The sequence below is a fragment of the Chionomys nivalis genome, chromosome 9 (genome assembly GCF_950005125.1).
Source record: "Chionomys nivalis chromosome 9, mChiNiv1.1, whole genome shotgun sequence".
Taxonomy (NCBI): Eukaryota; Metazoa; Chordata; class Mammalia; order Rodentia; family Cricetidae; genus Chionomys; species Chionomys nivalis.
The window spans coordinates 54390661-54408986 of NC_080094.1; the positions used below are offsets into that span (position 1 = coordinate 54390661).

An 18326-nucleotide genomic window follows, 5' to 3' on the forward strand; every position below is an offset into this window, starting at 1 on the left:
TCTGTTTTCCCAAGCACCATCCTTTCTAGGAAGTCTGTCTTCTCAAACTCCATAGAAGTCTGGTGGGAGGAGCAGGGGTAGCTCCAGCCTGACAGTGATGGAGCGCTGCTCCTCAGCAACCATGAGCAGAGACCAAGTCTCCTCGAGCCTCTTTTCCCCTTCTGAGGACTTTAATGGAAATGATAATAGTTTAGCTAAGAGGAGAGAAGGATAAGACAGAGACTATGAAAAATATCAGACCTTGCTCCTTTCACAAATGCTCAATCTGTGTGGCCAGCAAGTGTGACTGGGTGTATGGCTGACATTGCATGTACAGTATTTCCACCATCACACTGGGGACTCCGGGATCCTACATAATCTAAATTGTCACAGTCCTTGTCACACAGCATCGCTTTGTGCTTCTGAGGCTCACTGTGACTGGAAGGCTTCAGTGAGGATGTGGAATTGGTAGGAGGGAGGGACTCTGATTTTTTTTCGAGACAGGGTTTCTCTGTAGCTTTGGAGCCTGTCCTGGAACTTGCTCTTGTAGACCAGGCTGGCCTCGAACTCAGATCCCTCTGCCTCGCGAGTGCTGGGATTAAAGCGTGCACCACCACAGCTCGGCTTTCCAGGACTATTCCTATGGACACCTCTGGAATAGGTCCATATACTCTAGTCCCCAACACCTGCACACCCATTTGTGGAGTCAATACTGCCTGGGCGGAGGACAAGGTCGTGAACAGTGAGGTGTTTCTTTGAGGAATGAATTTGATGGGAACAGCTGGTTCACTCATTGCCCTGTATATTTTCATTTGGGGGGCCCGGGGCAGGTCCCTCTTCCTGTTTCCCGACACAGGAAGGTGATTTCCTTGAATGTCAGTTATAAAGGGGCACTCACTAGCCCAATGGGTGCACCTCTGACATTTCAAGTGAATACCTGAATTTTCCCTGGGCTGGCTACCTACCCTTCTACCCGCAGGGCAACTCCTAAAATGGCCCTGTTGCCCTCATTGGAAACAAGTCTTTGATCTAGCTAGCTGTTGGGAGCTGTGAACCCCCCAGATTCTGAATTCCTGATAAACAACTTGTAATGCTTGCAGCTGCTCTGAGCACGAGACCCTCAGGAGTTCCTGATGGCAGGGGAGTGGTTTCTGGTGGGTTTGGCTGGGGCATGGCTATCAGTTAAGGATCTCTATATAAGCGGCTCTGGTACACAATAAGGGGAACATTCCTGTTTCCAGGATGTCTGTTTGTGTGTTTCAGTCTCCAGCCCCTTGCCTGGTTCATGAACTGTATGGTAGCACACAGAGTGCAGATGGGCGTGGTGCGCTGCAGCTAGCTCCACCTCGCCTCCCCCAAGAGCAGAAGCAATTACTTGTCCCATACCATGAGTGTTATCAATGTCCTTGCATAACCGAATATAATCATTTAAACTCCTATTTCCATGGGGACGTATAGCCTCCAGATAATACTATTAGCGTTTTTGTAAGCCAATTGCTTTACAACAGGCATAGCCATGTCTACATTCCCAAAAATACGACCCGTCAGCTGTAACAGGCGGTCAACAAACTCAGGATAAGGTTCCAAAGATTCGTGAAGAACCTGCGACAGCTGTTCCCCTGCTCCTTTATTAGGCAGAGCCTTCACGCTTTGACAGCTGCTACAGCTATCTGTGATTTCCCTGAAATCAGGAAGGTCAGAGGTAACCTGTGCTGCTAAGCCCGCACACTGTCCTGCACCAGTTAACATGTCAAGGTTACACAGCAGCGCTGGGCCGTGCAGTATCTGCAGTTTTTCCACATTTCACTTCTCCATAACAAATAATCGCCCCTGAAAGACAAGCTCTGCATCCAATCACTGGGCATAAGGTTGAGTTCCACAAAAGAGTCCATTAAAGCCACAGTGAAAGGAGCATGGGACCCATAGGCCATGGATGCTGCTTTTAGCTGTTTTATGTCTTTAAAGACCAGAGGGTCATGCTGCCTGATCTGCTCTCCTTGTGGGTCCATTAAAGCCACAGTGAAAGGAGCATGGGACCCATAGGCCATGGATGCTGCTTTTAGCTGTTTTATGTCTTTAAAGACCAGAGGGTCATGCTGCCTGATCTGCTCTCCTTGTGGATCACTAACCTCCCCTCGGATTTCTGCCTCCAGGTCAATAGGAGCGGAGGCAGCAGCGAAAGGCTTTGAAGCAGCGAGGAATGGATTCTGTTGTGGAGGTCTTATAGAAACATCTGTTTGCTTGCCTCCTTCCTCCTCCATAAAGTTCTTAATACATTTCACAGATTTCTCATCCTGAATTTCCTCGAAAGTTTTGGCTAAATTGTCTAATCGGTCCTTCACCTTCCCATTGCCGCTGAGAAGAGTGTCTTTTACTAAACACCAAAGCGGAAATATTTTCATGGGAAATTCTTCTGGCCCTTGCTCTTTCAAAGCTTTTTGAAGGTCAGCTTTTATCTGTTCCCAGTCAGGATTAAAACCCCCTGCCTGTGAAAACCAGGGACTAAATTCTAAAACTGTCTTAATAAACTTCTTGTGCTGTCTCAGTTTTAAGAGCGGTGCCCTGCTTCTCTAAAAGAACCATCAATTGACCAGTCAATACCTGAACAGAATTACTGGCACCCATCTTCAATTCACCCTCACCATCAAACCATCAATCTCTTACTCGCTTGCTTGCTGGCCAGCTTTCCGAGGGTGATCTCTCAGCAACTCCCTAGTTCCCAATCTCACTGGGGCCTCCACCTGTAGTGCCTGCACTATGGGACAGGATGGGAGACGGGAAAGGGGCTGGAGATTTTAGAACACATGCATGGGGACACAGGTCATCCTTGATGCAAGAATGCCGACTTTATTGTGCTCCAGGGAAGCTTGTATAGGGATCCTTAATTGATAGCCACACCCCAGCTCTTGGGATTTCCAGCTGTAAAACCCACCAGAATTCACTCCCCTGCCATCAGGAACTCGTGAGGGTCTCGTGCTCAGAGCAGCTGCAGGCACAGGAAAATAAGATGTTTCTCTCCAGCAGGCAAAAGGTCTGAGTCAGGCAAAGAAAGTCAAGGAGTCAGAGGTCTGCAGTCCCCAACAAAAATCCTCCAGAACTTTTGAGTTGAGGCATGATGGTTGAGGCATGGGCAAATGGCCTCCAAGAGAAGAATGTGGTTTAAGCCAGACAGCACTCAACCAGTTAGTACTGTTCCCTTCCTGTCCAGGGCCTGGGCTTTGAACTGGGGACTGGGTGTTTACATTGTCCACAAGATAAACAAGGGGCTGGATTCAGATCTCTGAGTCATATCTCAACCTTACAATCCACATGAGGTGAAACAGGCCGTCACAGTTACATCACCTTAGGTTCTGGAATTTCTGGTCTGGACTTGCCTGTTAGTTTGGGAGTTGGTTCAGTTTTGTGGACGTCATTTCAGCCTCCAGCTGTATGTCTCGGGCAAGACAATGGCAATTGCCTGATCGTTTGAGATAGGGGGTCTCGTCTTGTACCTCAAGCTGGTCTCATATGACTGAGTTCAAGTCAGCTTCCTGCCTCAGAATGCCACGTGCTGGATTACATGTACCATCACCCCTGGATCTATGAAAGGGTTGTGGTTAAAGAGGTGAAAGGAATCTCCCACAGTGCGCTCTCCTAGAAACTTCTTTTCCCAGCGAGGCTCCTGCCGGACCTCCTAGATGACTGTGGTCCACAGGGAGGGAGATGTCACACACTACACACTATCACTGCTGGAGCCTCTCCTGGCCGTGAGCACTGTGCCTTTGCCTCTGGCAGTGTGAGGACAGGGAGGCCTGCCTCTCTCCTGCATTTATTTATACTACCAGCCCATGTCCCTGTCTCTGTTCCTGAATCACCAGGCACCTCCTCACCAGCAAGGGAGTCATGAAGTAAATCTCTTCAGGGTATGGGCAGTGCATGCAATGGGTCCTTTGCATCAAGGGAATAACTGAGGGAGGCCAAAAGAGAGATATAAAATGTCTTTGAGACACCATGAAACCCTGAGCCAGAGATTTCCATGTTTCCACTGAAGAGCTGTGGGGATTGGGATTTGAAGGAGGGACGGTGTGGGGATTTCTGGCAGCTAGAGGAGGGTAGCCCTGATTCAACATTAAATGCCATTAGGAGCCCTGATTCTATCTAATGCAGATTAGTTGGAAACAGGGATGTCTGAGCTCTTGCCCTACGCACTAGACAGGACCATGGCAAGGGGTGGGGTAAGCAGGACCTGAGCTGGGGTCCGGAGTGCTAAGCAGGACCCTAAGAATCATTTGGAAAGGGACCAAGTTGCCTTTTGCCTGGGGAAAGCGGCCTCCACTCACTTCCTGGAGCACTTCAAACCCCACCTCCTGCCCCAGTGGCCACCCAGCCCTCGTCCTGGGCAGAGTAGTTGCTCCACCCTCCCCACTCCTGTGCCTCTTGCCAGACCTGAGCTTCAGTGAGTGTTGCCAGAGAGGGTGACTTGAAAGCAGGCAAGCGCGCTGCTGGGACCTGGGCTGCTGGCCATGCCCTGGACCCTCTGGCCGAAGTGGCTGGTAGGCAAGGGACTGCCCCTTCTTGGGGCAGTGCTGCTGCGGAAGAGAGAAAAGAGGGGAACCCATTGGAGCCATTGCTGGGTAATGTACTCATCCCACTTGGGAAGTGTTGATGGCAGAGTCCTGGGAGACGGTCCCTGTAGGGACTAAGCCAGTCACTGCACTGGGTTTTGATTTAGGGTGGAACATACCACAGACAACCTGGAAAAGCTCAAACTAGAGAGATGAGCCCAGGCCTTGGCCCTAGAAAGTGATCTCCAAAACGAAATCATGGCAAGTCCTGTGACCGTTGCCTTTGATTGGTTTGCGCCAAATGTGCTAGTCCGGTCATATAACACATTGTGAAGAAAAGGGATGGGGGATTGTTGGGGTTCTGGGAGATAGACTGATACCCAGAAGACTGCAATCTGGTGTTATCTTTTTTTGAACCCAATCTTCAATCTAGTGACTTGTCAGACCAGTATAAACTGGGTGACTACTTCTCCTCACCTTCCCACTCCCTCCCTGCCTCTGCTTGGTCTTGGTCTTCCAGCCCTTGCCTAGAAGCCTATGGGCATGGTAGGTTCTGGCTTTCTCTTTTAATGTTTAACCTTCTAAAATACATTCTGCCAGTTCTCGGGCCATGTGGAAGGAGCAGCTGCAGTTTGGTCATATAAATCCTAAGTAGCTTAACTGCTCATAATGGCATTTAATGTTGAGCAGATCCAGGTTCCTCACTAATCCTGACCATCCAACCCCCTGGGCTCCGCAAACGCTTCCTAGAGTTCCTGTCACAGGAGCATCGGTGACCCTGGACCAGGCAAGCGCTGTGGTTAAGACAGAGTAGAGGAGAAAAGGAGCCAGAATACACGTGAGAGAGGAGATCAGGCTGTCCCTGGCTTCCTGGAACCGAGTTTCTTGGGTTCTGTTGTTTCAGCAGGAAACCCACCCATATTACGACCTACAGGTGAAGGTGCTGAGGGCCAGAAACATCCAACAAACGGATCTGTGTGAGTGAGCCTCACCTCCTCCTTCTTTTCTCTAGGCTGTTCTCAGGGCATGTATGTGTGTACACGTGTGTTCATGTGTGTGTGTGTGCATGTGCATACAAATGCCCACCTGGAGTAGGGTGAAGGGCTGGTATTAACTATCAAGGGAGGCTGCCCTGGTGTGGGGTGCACAGACAGGCAGGAGCACCGGGAGGGATGAATCGAGTAGACTCCAGCCTCCTGCTGACCCAGGAGGATCTGTGAGGGTGTGTTAGGCTCACATTGCCACACACCAATGCCTGCTTTCTGGGAGCTTTGGTGGTGTTCACACAGGGCACAGAATTTTACTGCCTGAATCAGGCAATTTCAAGGAGTTACTCAACGATCTATGCTGCTACGTGACCCTTTGAACTGTGGCTGCTGCTGCAGGATTTTTCGTCAGTTGAGTGGGAGGTATACCTGGCCAAGGTAGAGCCGGGAACACCAAAGCTCCCAAACCTGCCCCAGGCAGGTAGCCTCCTATCCCCCTTGCTCCTTTGTTTCCAAGCCCAGCCTCCTCCAGGAAACCTTTTCAGCAATAAGGTCCTCTCCCCTCTCCCCTGCAGTGTCCAAAGCCGACTGCTATGTCCAACTGTGGCTGCCCACAGCTTCTCCTAGCCCCTCTCAGACAAGGACAGTGACTAACTGCAGTGACCCAGAGTGGAACGAGACCTTCCGTTATCAAGTCCATGGTGCTGTGAAGGTACAGGCCAGAAAGCTGGGCATGGAGGCCAATGAGTTCCTCCACAACACTGACCTTTCAGTTCTGTCCTCAGAATGTCCTGGAGCTAACCCTTGGTGACAAGGATATCCTGAACAGTGACCAGCTCTCCATACTTCGGTTTGACCTGAGTGGTCTCCAGCCAGGCAAACCTCACACAGAAAACTTCCCTCTGAAGCAGGAGGTGAGGTCTACCGGGGTGAGCAGTAAGTGAATTTCCAGGAGAGAACCCCACACTGAGTCACTGACAGGCAGCCACCTTGGTTTGACCCTGGTCACTGCTGAGTCTGGCACAGTACCTGGCACATATTTATGAATGGATAAAACTCTGTGTGGAAATGCTATTGCTCCCCTGTGCCTATGAGGTACCATACTAGACTCACCTCCTAGGCCCGAGAGCTGAGCAAAGGTGGGAGGCAGGGGCAACCCCTGAGATTTTTGAAGGTTTTTGAAAATTGATGCCTTGCTCACCCCCATGTAGGATTCACAAGAGCTGCAAGTAGAATTTACTCTGGAGAAGAGGTGAGTCCAATTAGAGCTTTATTTATCCACTCATTCCAAGTGCCAGGCCTCAACTCCTTCACTTGCCTTGGAGGCCTGGCTTCAGAGAGGACAGCTTACTTGTATGTTGGGTGACAAATCTCCCTATCCACAGTTCTGTCGTGCTTCCCAGGCTCCTGTGCCTGCTTAGAACATATTGTTTCAACAGTCATGGTAAGGGGGGTGATGGCCCGTGAACCCTTCCTTTTTTACAGTCAGAAGCCTGTTTCTGAAGTCATCACCAATGGGGTCCTGGTGGTGAGTAGGGAAGATGGGTGTGGGACTGGGGAGCAGGAGACAGGCTGAGTCCATGATGCTCCATGTCTCTAGAAGACACCCAGTCCTTCCCTAAAGGAAGCTGTGCTAACAACGAAGAACAAGAAGCTACCTTGAGCCTGTGTGGGCATCACAGACCCACTGTTCCTCTGGGACCCTGGATGCTGAGACTGCTGGAGAAGCCTGTGGGGCCCCATAATTCCTTTTTCTACCAATGCCCACTTCTTATGAGTCCAAGGGATTGTCACAAAAGACCCCTGCCCTTAAGGCCCATGTCCTGGATAGCCGCTGTGCTCCTTGCCCTGGATATTCCTCCCTTCCTCCACCTTGGACAGACCCTTGGGTTCTCTGACTCCTAAAGCTTCTGCTTTCCTCAGGCTCAGCCCTGTCTGAAAATCCAGGTCACGCTCAAAGGAGACAAGACAGCCTCACTTGGAGAGTACGGTGAGTCGTGTCCTCACTCTTGGAGCCTGTCTTCTTCCTAGGGGCTATGTCTGATGGGAAGGAGATGGCTCTCAATATATAATGCTTAAAGTGGGGAGAGGGCAGCAGGGCTAAGAGTGGTCTCCCCCACCTCTGTGAGCAACTGATCAGCCTGGACAGAGATGCAGGAGAGCAGACTCAATTGAGCAAGTGCTTCTGAAGCCTTTGGTTGCAGCCTGACCACCCACATGTGACTGGCCCAAACAAAGTCAGAGGGCAAGGGGTATTATCGTCTGCCTCCTTAGAAGAGAAACTGAAGTCACTCTGTTAGCATAGAAGATCCGAGAAGTTGGGAGAAGGCAACCTGAAAAGATAGCACAAATCTTGTTTCCGATTTGTTCAGTCTGCCAGTCTTGTGTAAAACCAAGGCCTCAGCCTTCAATTTAAAAACCTCAGTTTTAAAAATAACAACAGGAGGGGGCTGGAGAGGAGGGGGCTCAGTGTTAGAGCGCTGACTGCTCTTCCAGGGGACCTGTGTTCAGTTCCCAGCACCCACATGGTGACTGTCTGTAACTCCAACATCTGAAACTCTCACACAGACATACATAAGCAAAACACCAATGCAAATAAAACAAAAATAAATAATTTTTAAAAAATAACAAAATGGGGGGCTGGAGAGATGGCTCAGCGGTTAAGAGCATTGCCTGCTCTTCCAAAGGTCCTGAGTTCAATTCCCAGCAACCACATGGTGGCTCACAACCATCTGTAATGAGGTCTGGTGCTCTCTTCTGGCCTGCAGTCATACACACAGTCAGAATATAGTATATATAATAAATAAATAAATATTAAAAAAAAAGAAAAAATAACAAAATGAAGCTAAGGAGAAAGCTCAGCGGGTAAAAGTACTTCCTACACAAACTTGAAGACCTAAGTTCAAATCCCTAGTATCCACTTCAAAACCTGGGGATGACCCCCAGTGCTAGGGGGGTCAGAGACAGGAGGATCGCTAGAGCTTGTAGGCTGCCAGCCCAGCTCCAGGCTCAAGGAGAGACCTTGTTTCCAGGGAATAAAGTGAAGCATGACAGAGCAGGATACCAACAACCTCTGCCCTCCTCATGTGTGCACAGGCATGCATAGTCACACACATGTGAGCATGTCACACACAAAACCTTAATGAAAATGACAAAATGTCCTAATCAAAAGTCATGACATCATGGGACCTTGAGCAATTCAAGAAAGAGATCTGAGCTAACTAAGAAACCTACGGCTGTATCATGGTGGCCATGCCTCCTGTCAGTCAGAACACTCCTTCATAGTTAAATACCCTTGAGGCTGCAGATTTATTTTTTCAAAAACTAAGGCACAGGGGCATTCCCCGACACATGTGGGAAGGGTCAGCATCCTCAAAAAACTAGCTCCATCATTATTTTGCTTCCTTTAGACTTTCCTAAAGGATCATGGGGAAGGAAGAATGTCCCCTCTATCCACCCAGTCCACTCTGATTGGGGCAGGGGAGGAAGATCATATTACCCTTTGAATATGCCACCCCACAAAAATATTCATAGAATATTCAAAATCTTAAATTTACTTAAGTTTTAAAACTTAAAACCAACAACACAGAACTCAAAGTGCATCTTCCTGCTTTGTGGCAGCCTCTGCCATCTCCCTGCGGAGTGCTTGCTCTGATAAATACACTGCTTAAAATGCATCTCTTGACCCATTTCATTCCTCTGAGGAAAAAAGAGCTGAGAAGACACACACACCCCTAACAGCATGGCAAAGAGAGAATACGGGAAGTACAGGATTAGGGTTATTAATGCAGTCTGGCACAGAGGGGGAGAATCCAGATGGGGGGGGGGTGGAGCCTGGTGGAGTGATAGGAAGATGTCCCTTCCCACATGGAGACGCGAGCCTGTGAGATGAGAGCTGCCATGGTGACATGGAGGGTCTGGCATTATGCTGGCCATATTTATTTCCTCACAGCAGCCACGTAGAGCAGGTGCAGCCTGAGAACCTCTTCCTATCACACAGCCAGTACACGGAGAGCCAGGACCAAACAGGTCTGACACACTCCAAGGCCATTGCCTTCACCATGAGATCTGGCATTTCTGCAGTGAATGGTGTGTCTTAGTCTGCCTCCATCTCGGGCTATCAACCTCGGTGGGAGAGGAAAAGCACCTTTCCCGGTGTCCCTGCTACCTCAGGGCTGCCGAGACTGGCTTCAGCTTGTGCAAGGGTGTGACTCTATCTGGACCCTGCTGTCCTCCAACCCTTCGAGTCATAGTTGCTTCTGTGGTGTATTTGGGACCCAGACTCTTCTGCATAGCAGTGTATGCCTTGGCCGGATGTCAGGCCTGGGAGTTCCTCTCTGGTATCCACCACCTCTCATAGCTGCTAGGAAACAGGGCAGGAAGAGGTCTTCCCACTGTTCTTTGCTTCCCCTCACCCCAGCCTGGGTCTCCCCTAGCTTGAGCAGACCTCTGACCCCTCTGCTTCTGCAATATGTAATTCTCTGTACCCGGAATGCCAGTCTGCCTTCTACCTGCTCTTCTGAGTCCCTACACTTTTCCAAGGTCTTTGACTTTTGGGAGCTAAGACCACAGCAACTTACAGCATATTTCTGTGTTCTCTTTGGCCACAAACCTCTCTAAAAGCAAGGAACACAATGCATGGATGGAGTCAAGAGGTCTGGAATATTAACAGTTGAAAATGGGTACTAAATGCAATAATGAATGGATATTTATGTAATTGGTTACATGCTATGTTGTAGGGAGCTGCGGGCTGCGTTCCTGCCACCAAGCTCCCGGTCACCTGGCTAGCTTATGCCCAGGAATAACAACACACAAACTGTATTCTTTTAAACACTGCTTGGCCCATTATATCTAGCCTCTTCTTGGCTAATTCTCACGTATTAATTTAGCCCATCTCTAATAATCTGTGTAGCACCCCAAGGTGCGCTTACTGGGAAGATTCTAGCCTACGTCCATCCTGGGTCAGAGCTTCATCACATCTGCCCTGGAGAAGAGCGGCATCACGTCTGAGCTCACTTCCTCTTTTTCCCAGCATTCTGTTCTGTTTACTCCACCCACCTATGTTCTAACCTATGAGGCCAAGCAGTTTTTTTATTAATTAACCAATGACCTTCCTCCATCAATGTTAGGCAATTAAAATAAAAATTTCAAAATCACCAGCCTCATAGGCTATGGGCTGCCCCCTTCCCTTCTCCCCTAGTATTTGTGTGTTTCCCACACTGTACCAGGGCGGATTGACTATAGAACCCAGGAGCTCTCCGTGGATCTTTCCCTGTGGTCAGGGTACTTAAGTGAGTAGGGAGACGAGAGCTAGGGGTCTGGGGAAGAAGAGGAATTACTGTCACCACTGTCCTGAGCCACATTTGCATCCACCCACTTTGGCTTTTCACTGCATCTCTGCCCTCAGGCTCAAGGCAGATCCAGCTGGCAGTGCCTGGGGCTTATGAGAAGCCACAGTTAGTGCCTCTCCAGCAGATCAGGGAGCCAGATCTACCACCTACCTTTACCTTCCATGTGAATCCGGTGCTGAACCCCAAACTGCACGTAGAGCTGGAGGAAAAGCTTCTGGTTCTACAGGTAAGCGAGCAGCAGCAAAGGGAAGAACAGCGGAATGAGTCCGTGTAGGAGAAGACTCCAGACTGCTGGAAGCAAGTCTTCCATGACCCCCCCCCCCGCCATTGTTCCTTGGCATCTTCTCCACAGAGTGACCCAAACGACAAGCTGGAGGCTCAGAACAGCAAGCTGAGCAAGGCAGACATCTTGCTCTCCTCTCTGCCTCTCGGCCAGGAGAAACAGCACTCTGTGGTTCTGAAGGTAAAGTTTAGTCTGGTTCTGGGGGCCCCTGCCTGCCCTTTGATCACCCAGAGAGTTCTGGGGCTCACCTTTGACCTGAGCACCAAGGGTCAAAGATGGGGGTCTGACTCTCTTTACTCAAGGATAAAGGCACTGCTGTTTCTTTCAGGGCCAGGAGGTGGCTCTGAGTCTGAAGGCGGAAATGAGGTGAGGTGGGGTTGCTGGTGGAAGGCCTTGGGGCTTGACTAGAAGGGGGAAATACCCCAGTGGGTTCTGCTTTCCTGCCCACTTAGGTCAGGCCATGGGGACCACCTCTCTGGTACTAGGGGGAAGTCCCCAGGGTGTGGCTCTGTCCCTATGGAAATGCACTGGGCTCAAGGTTCTCCTCCATACTCCATTCTCCCCGTCTGAATCAGCTCTGAGGACTTAGACCTGCGCCTTGGCTTTGAGCTCTGCGATGGGGAGCTGGAATTTCTGGACAAGAGGAAGCATGTCGTATCCAAGGCCCTGCAGCGGGTGATGGGATTGAGTGAGGCTCCACACTGTGACCAGGTATGGGATGAGCTCAAGCCAATCCAGCCTGTCCCCTTGAGGGGTCTTGTGTGCATAAGAGCGGCCAGGAAGCTCAGAGGAAGTAGAGGCAGCAGAGGATGAAGAGAGCAAGAGGGCTTGTTCCCCTCGCTGATGGGCACAGTCAACCCCTGGGGATCAGAATGAAGGCTTACAGTCCTGGCTGGGGGTGGAGATCTTTAGCAGCTCAGGCTGTCACAACACAATTATGCAGACTGAGAGGTTTAAACAACGGAAATTCGTTTTCTCATGGGGTCTCTTTCCTGGCTGGTAGACAGCTGCCTTCTTGCTGTGGTGTCGTGTGACCGTTCCTCTGTGTATATGTGCGCGTGTGTGCTTGTGTCTGTGTGCATGTGTGTATCTGTATGAGTGTGTCTGTGTGAGTGTATTTGTGTGTATGTTTATATATGTATGAATTGTGTCTGTATAAATATGTTGCTGTGTGTGCATGTGAGTGTGAGTGTAGTATACATGTGTGTGCATGTGCATGTGTGTATTGTGTGCATGCCTGTGTATGTGCACACTCAGGAGTAGGAGCTGTCTTACACTACCTTCATTTTAGGACAGAATCTCACTATGTAGTCCTGGCTGACCTCAAACTTGCTATGTAAAAAGACAAGCCATCTGTGGGCTCTCACTCTTGGGTTTGACAGCCATCCCATACTGCATGCCCTTGGGCACATCATCAGTTTTGTCATCTGTAAAATGGGAGGCTCACTGGGTTTCTGGGAGAATTCAGTGAGCTGATACGTGGAAGGTGCCTGCTGTGGATAAGCAGCAAATACGTCAAGCCCAGTGATGTTGCTATCGAATTATTGCTGCGTTCAGGTGCCTGTGATCGCCGTGTTAGGCTCCGGGGGTGGAACCAGAGCCATGACGTCCCTGTACGGCAGCCTGGCGGGGCTGCAGGAGCTTGGCCTGCTAGATGCTGTGACCTACCTAAGCGGGGTCTCTGGGTCTACCTGGTAAGTGAGGTAGGCTAGAACACAGAGCAAAAGTGAGCTCTGGGTGGGTAAGAAGGTCCAGGAGACGGGATGGAGTCTCTGATAAGGGGCTGGGAGCCTACCTTCAAGGAGGTCAGGATGAGTGAGAGGAGGCTGGGTCCCAGGGACAAGCCTGAGTGGGGGTGCAGGACTGCAGGTGTGTGTGACAAGAAGAACTTCCTCTAACTCTCAGCATCCCTTCCATCGACAGGTGCATCTCTACGCTCTACAAGAACCCCTCCTGGTCCCAGGAGCCTTTGCAGGGCCCCATTGACCGTGCCGCGGCTCGAGTCTGCAGCAGTAAGATAGGGTTGATGTTCCCAGAGCAGTTGCGATACTACATCCGGGAAAAGGAGATCTGGAAGAGCAGAGGCCAGACCATGTCCCTCACTGACTTGTGGGGCCTCGTTATCGAGTATTTTCTGAACCAGGGGGTAAGAGAACAGGAAATGGCTACATTTGCCCCATCCCAGCTCCCTTTCCACACTTTCTCTCTACCTTACTTCTTTCTTACTCCTGGAGCAGAGCCCAGTAAAAGCACGTTTTGAAAATGGTTTCTGCCTGCCTCTGCAAAAACAGCTCTGACCGGCGCCACCAGGCGGTTGTTCCTAGAACTGCAGGCCCCGTCTGTCTGAGACAGAAGATTCAGGGTAGCTGAGCCACATGTGTGGCTATTGGCTGAGTGTGTTTCACCTGGGACAACTCATTTCTATTAAGTTACGTCTTCTAGTGATTTCCTTTGTAAAGAAATTAGACTGACTTTTCAATGATCCCCTATAACCGTCAGTCTAGCTCTCTGTGTTCTGATATGCTTTCTGGAATGGCAAAGAAAGGAGAGGGTGTTCCCAGAGGCACTGGGGTTATGGAAACCCCACAGGGCTCTGAGCTCTGCTACAGCCTAGAGCTACAGCCTGGCCTTGACAACACAACATATCCCCAGTGGGTACACCATACCCCTCAGCGTACTGAACTGACTTCAAGCCCTGGGGATAAAGAATGGGAACTCCCGGCAAAGTCAAGCTGTCTGCTTTCTCTCCTGCCCAGGAAAACCCCGCCACGCTGTCAGACCAGCAAGAAATAGTCAGCCAGGGTCAGAACCCTTACCCCATCTATGCCAGCATCAATGTCCACACACACTTCAGTGGCGAAGACTCTGCAGGTGCCTGGGTGTGGGCCCAAAGGAAGAAGGCAGGAAGAGGGCGGTAGGAGGGTGGAGCTATTAGATCTAAGTGGGAGGTGCTCCCAAGCTGGGACCTTGGCAAATGGTAGAGTTGCTTCCTCTGATTTTCCGGAAAGTCAAGGTTCCTGCTCAGTCATGAGGACCCTGGTTACTTTGTTTCCCCAGAGTGGTGTGAGTTCACCCCCTATGAGGTCGGTTTCCACAAGTATGGGGCTTACATTCCCACCGAACTCTTCGGCTCTGAGTTCTTCATGGGTCGGCTGCTGCGGCGCTGGCCAGAACCCCGCATCTGTTACCTGCAGGGTGAGTCTAGGCTTGGAGGTTGGAGATGGGCAGGGTTAGGGCCTGTCTGTGATTCGGGGTCCTGTCTGTCTCTGTAGGCATGTGGGGCAGTGCTTTTGCAGCCAGCCTGAATGAGATCTCCCTGAAGATGGGAGGCTCAGGCCTGGGTTTCCTGGACTGGTACAAAGAGCGCATTAGTGTCACAGGTGAAAGCAAAGGGCCCTGTCCAGCCGCTACCGCTTCCCACTTGCCAGAGCCCGGGCAGAGGGACGAAGGATGAGGGAGATGGACAAAGGATGGTCTCACTTCTCACTGCATTTCACTGTCCCCTCTCTAGATGACTGCCCAAAGTCGCAGTTTCAGGACCCCACACGACTGCCTACCAGGGTCATCACCCCACAGGGTCCCTTCTCTCGGGCTATGTTGAACATATTCACCTCCCGCTTGACCTGTGCCCGGAGCTTTAACTTTACCCGAGGTCTCTTCCTGCACAAGGACTATGTGACTAGCGTCGAGTTCATGGCCCGGAAAGGTACGCGTGCGGTGCTGCGGAAGGAGGGAACTGTAAGCAGATCCTTCCGGTATATACGGCTGGCTCACCGGGGCCAGCACTGGCTTTTCTCTGGGTGTTGGAGGAAGTGAAGTCATGGCCCTCTGGTGCTGATGGGGAAGGCTTTTCTGGTTGCTCCAGAAGGCAGGGTAGGCAGGCTAGAGCGAGGGACTCTGCCTGGCCATTGGGAGGCAGGAGAATTCTAGGGACCGACTGCGGATGCAAAGAGAAGAGGGTCGCCAGCAAGAACGACTGCATCTATCCCGGTGCACCTTACAGACAGACATCCTGACGCTTCCCCCAACAAGCTCACACCCATGAGGGATAGCCTGTGCCTAGTGGACGGAGGCTTTGCCATCAACTCACCGTTCCCGCTGATCCTGCAGCCCCGGCGGGCCGTGGACCTCATTGTGTCCTTTGACTATCCCTTGGAAGCTCCCTTTCAGGTAGGGAGGGAAGGGGAAGTAGGGGTCTCCTAAACTGAGTAGAGGGGGAGAGGGGAGAAAAATCTCCCCTGAGAGGCCCAGCTGGGTGTTTGGGTGTTATCTCTGGTGGTAGGGTGTCTTTTAAACATTGTCAACAGTCCAGGTCTCCCAGCTGGTGGATTCTGGGATTCTGAGAGGGTATGTAAAGAGGGTCTCAGTTGTCTTCTAGACCCTGTCCTAGAATCTGTCTAATTATGTTAGGATTTTTCCCTGCTTCACATGGGTCTGGGGTTGCTGTCCTTTGTTACTATGGTAACACTGGGGGGGGGCACACACACATCCTCTAAGGGGACATCTGCAAAGCGTGCCTCAGAATCAGAATCGCTAGGGCAGTAGACGGACGTCATCAATCACATGTGGGGTTTGTGGTCTCTCTTTGACTTCCTCTTTATCCTCCTTATCCAATGACTGCCTAGGACTGGAGAGCAGATTAAAAAACCCCTCCAACACGCCCTTGCTATCAGCCCCTTAACAGGGAAGAGAGGAGGGACTAGCGAAGGAACAGCCATACTAAGGGGAGGAAGGATGACGTAAGAGGTCTAGAGGGACTAGCTTGACAGCTGGCCTTTGCTAATTATTGCTAATTCACTAAGCTCCCTCTAGACACTTATTTCCAACTTTATTCAGCAAATAGAGAGGTGGCTCAGAAAGTCACTCGGTCATTCAGAAACAGAGCTAGCTGAAGCCTGAGTCCAGGTCAGAAGCTCGCATCTTTGCCCAGGGCTTGCAGATGACAGAGAAGTACTGCCTGGATCGAGGAATCCCCTTCCCCCGGATTGAGGTGGAACCCGAGGACTTGGAGGATCCCCGTGAGTGCTATCTGTTCATGAAGGCCGAGGACCCCCGCTCGCCCATTGTGCTGCATTTCCCCCTTGTCAACAGGACCTTCCGCACACATCTGGCCCCAGGTAAGGGGAAGTCCCAAGCCTGCTCCAACCAGCAGAGGAGGATGGAACACTAGCCTTCTGGAAGGCCTGGGCTAACCGCTGTGGCCTCCGCTGCCTAGACCTTAGTGTTCTCTCTGAACCGTCTCTTTCTAATGGGTTCAAGAGTTAAGATGATCTTTTCCAGAGAGCAAGCCAGACATCCTGGGCAGGGGAGTGTCCAGGACCATCAGCTCCCAGCCAGTTTCATAGCGTACTTTAGCCTAGCCTTGCTTTCTCACCCTCAGATAAAGAACGACAAACAGCTGAAGAGAAGGCCTTTGGGGACTTTGTCATCAATGGGCCAGATACCCCCTATGGAATGATGGACTTTACCTATGAGCCCAAGGAGTTTGATCGGTTGGTGGAGCTGAGTCGATACAATGTCCTGAACAACAAGGAGACCATAAAACATGCCCTCCAGCTGGCCTTGGATCGGCGGCAGGCTGGGGAAAATGTTGGGGGCCAACCTGGTGGGAGTCAGAGGACTGTGGTAGAGGTGTGATGGAGGGCCCTAGGCCAGGGCTTGCTGAGGGAAGAGAGAAGACGTTTCCTTCCCCGTGGTTTCCCAGGCTCCAGAGGTCTTGCCGGTGAACTTGGAATAGAACCTTCTCATTCCCTAGAGAAGATGGGACAGCCTATCTCTCCAGGAGTGCTTGGAGACACTGGGCAGGAGAGAGCAGATTTCACATTACAGTGGGGTAATATAAGTGTAGTGAGAACTCGGCATGAGCCTCATCAGAGGGCCCACCCCCTCCACAGGACCTCTGTAAACCCTGGCTCTTAGAGCTTCACCACAGAGAGAGCTGTGGGCCGAGAACCAGCTGCCCTCCTTTTACTGAGACTGGATGAAGAGCTATAACCACCCACACTTCCACAGTGGCCTTGCTCTGATTCCTTCGAAAGCTCTTGGATTCAGTGCTGTCAAGAATAAACAGGAGTTACCAGGCAGTGGTGGTACACGCCATTAGTCCCAGCACTCAGGAGGCAGAGGCAGGCGGATCTCTGTGAGTTCAAGGCCAGCCTGGTCTACAAGAGCTAGTTCCAGGACAGGCTCCAAAGCTACAGAGAAATCCTGTTTTGGAAAATAAAAAAATAAATAAAAATTAAAAAAAAAAAGAATAAACAGGAGCTATATGGATTGGCAGTCTGTGTCACTGAGTCCATGTTCTACTAATTCTTCCCTGCATTCTGGCCTCTCTGTCCCTCCTCAGAGGTCACTAGGCTTCCCTGCTAAGGCTCATGGAGTTTGTGACCAAATGGCCCATCCTGACAGGTGTGCACAGCACTTTATGCTTTGAACCCAAACTACATTTTCTCGTTCATATACACAGCTGTCACTTCGTGCAGATACAGTCTTCACATTCTCAGGAGCCGACCTTTTTGGTCGCTCCAGGGTGAAGGAAAGACCAGTGATCTTTTTTGTTTGGTTTTGAGCAGCACCGGGCAGGAAAGCCTCCTGCCACCTGGCATCAGCAGGATTCACCACTTCGTGAGGCAAGCACACGGGCCCGCCCGTCGTAATTAGTGCTGTGTGTGTCATGCCTGCCTCACGCCATACTCTGTGCCACCTGTCCACCACTTCAGGGTTTACCAAGAACTGAACTTAGTGGGCACCAGTCCCCTCTCCTGCAACACTGCCGTGGAGTGCTATTCTGGGGAATGGTACAGGGAGTACCTTCCTGGAATTAATATCACCAGGGAAGAGTTGACCCCCAGATGAAAAACTCAGGGCTACATTTCATTCAGACAAGGCTTGATCCAGAGGTGCTCTGGTACCCACCGTGGTTTTGGAGAGAGACTGTATTGCAGTGTGTAAGATCATCACTCTGAGGTCCTAGGGAGAAAGTCTTCAGCCAATCCCTGCTTGGTTTTCTCACTTACAAAATATGGACCTAGACTATCTGCCCTAGAAGGCTGGGGGACAGGTGAAGATGCTCTTCAAATAAACAGTTTCTGATAGTGTGGCACAAAGCCTACGTTCTACAGAGCCCAGGATCCATGTGCTGGTACAGATGTGAATATTCACTTAGAAATGTAGGGGCACATAT

The 18326-nt window shown here is 50.8% G+C and overlaps 1 protein-coding gene across 1 annotated transcript; it reads left to right on the forward strand.

The window, feature by feature from the left end:
* The first annotated feature begins 4481 nt into the window (after positions 1-4481).
* Pla2g4f (phospholipase A2 group IVF) lies at positions 4482-16780 on the forward strand. The gene is made up of 20 exons (XM_057780173.1): positions 4482-4592; positions 5428-5500; positions 6085-6221; positions 6295-6423; positions 6721-6761; positions 6995-7037; positions 7433-7499; positions 10917-11086; positions 11213-11323; positions 11472-11509; positions 11719-11854; positions 12701-12837; positions 13067-13289; positions 13900-14014; positions 14201-14338; positions 14416-14523; positions 14655-14849; positions 15147-15313; positions 16074-16260; positions 16524-16780. The coding sequence occupies exons 1-20, from the start codon at positions 4482-4484 to the stop codon at positions 16778-16780; spliced, it is 2583 nt and encodes an 860-aa protein (XP_057636156.1).
* Positions 16781-18326: the final 1546 nt, after the last annotated feature.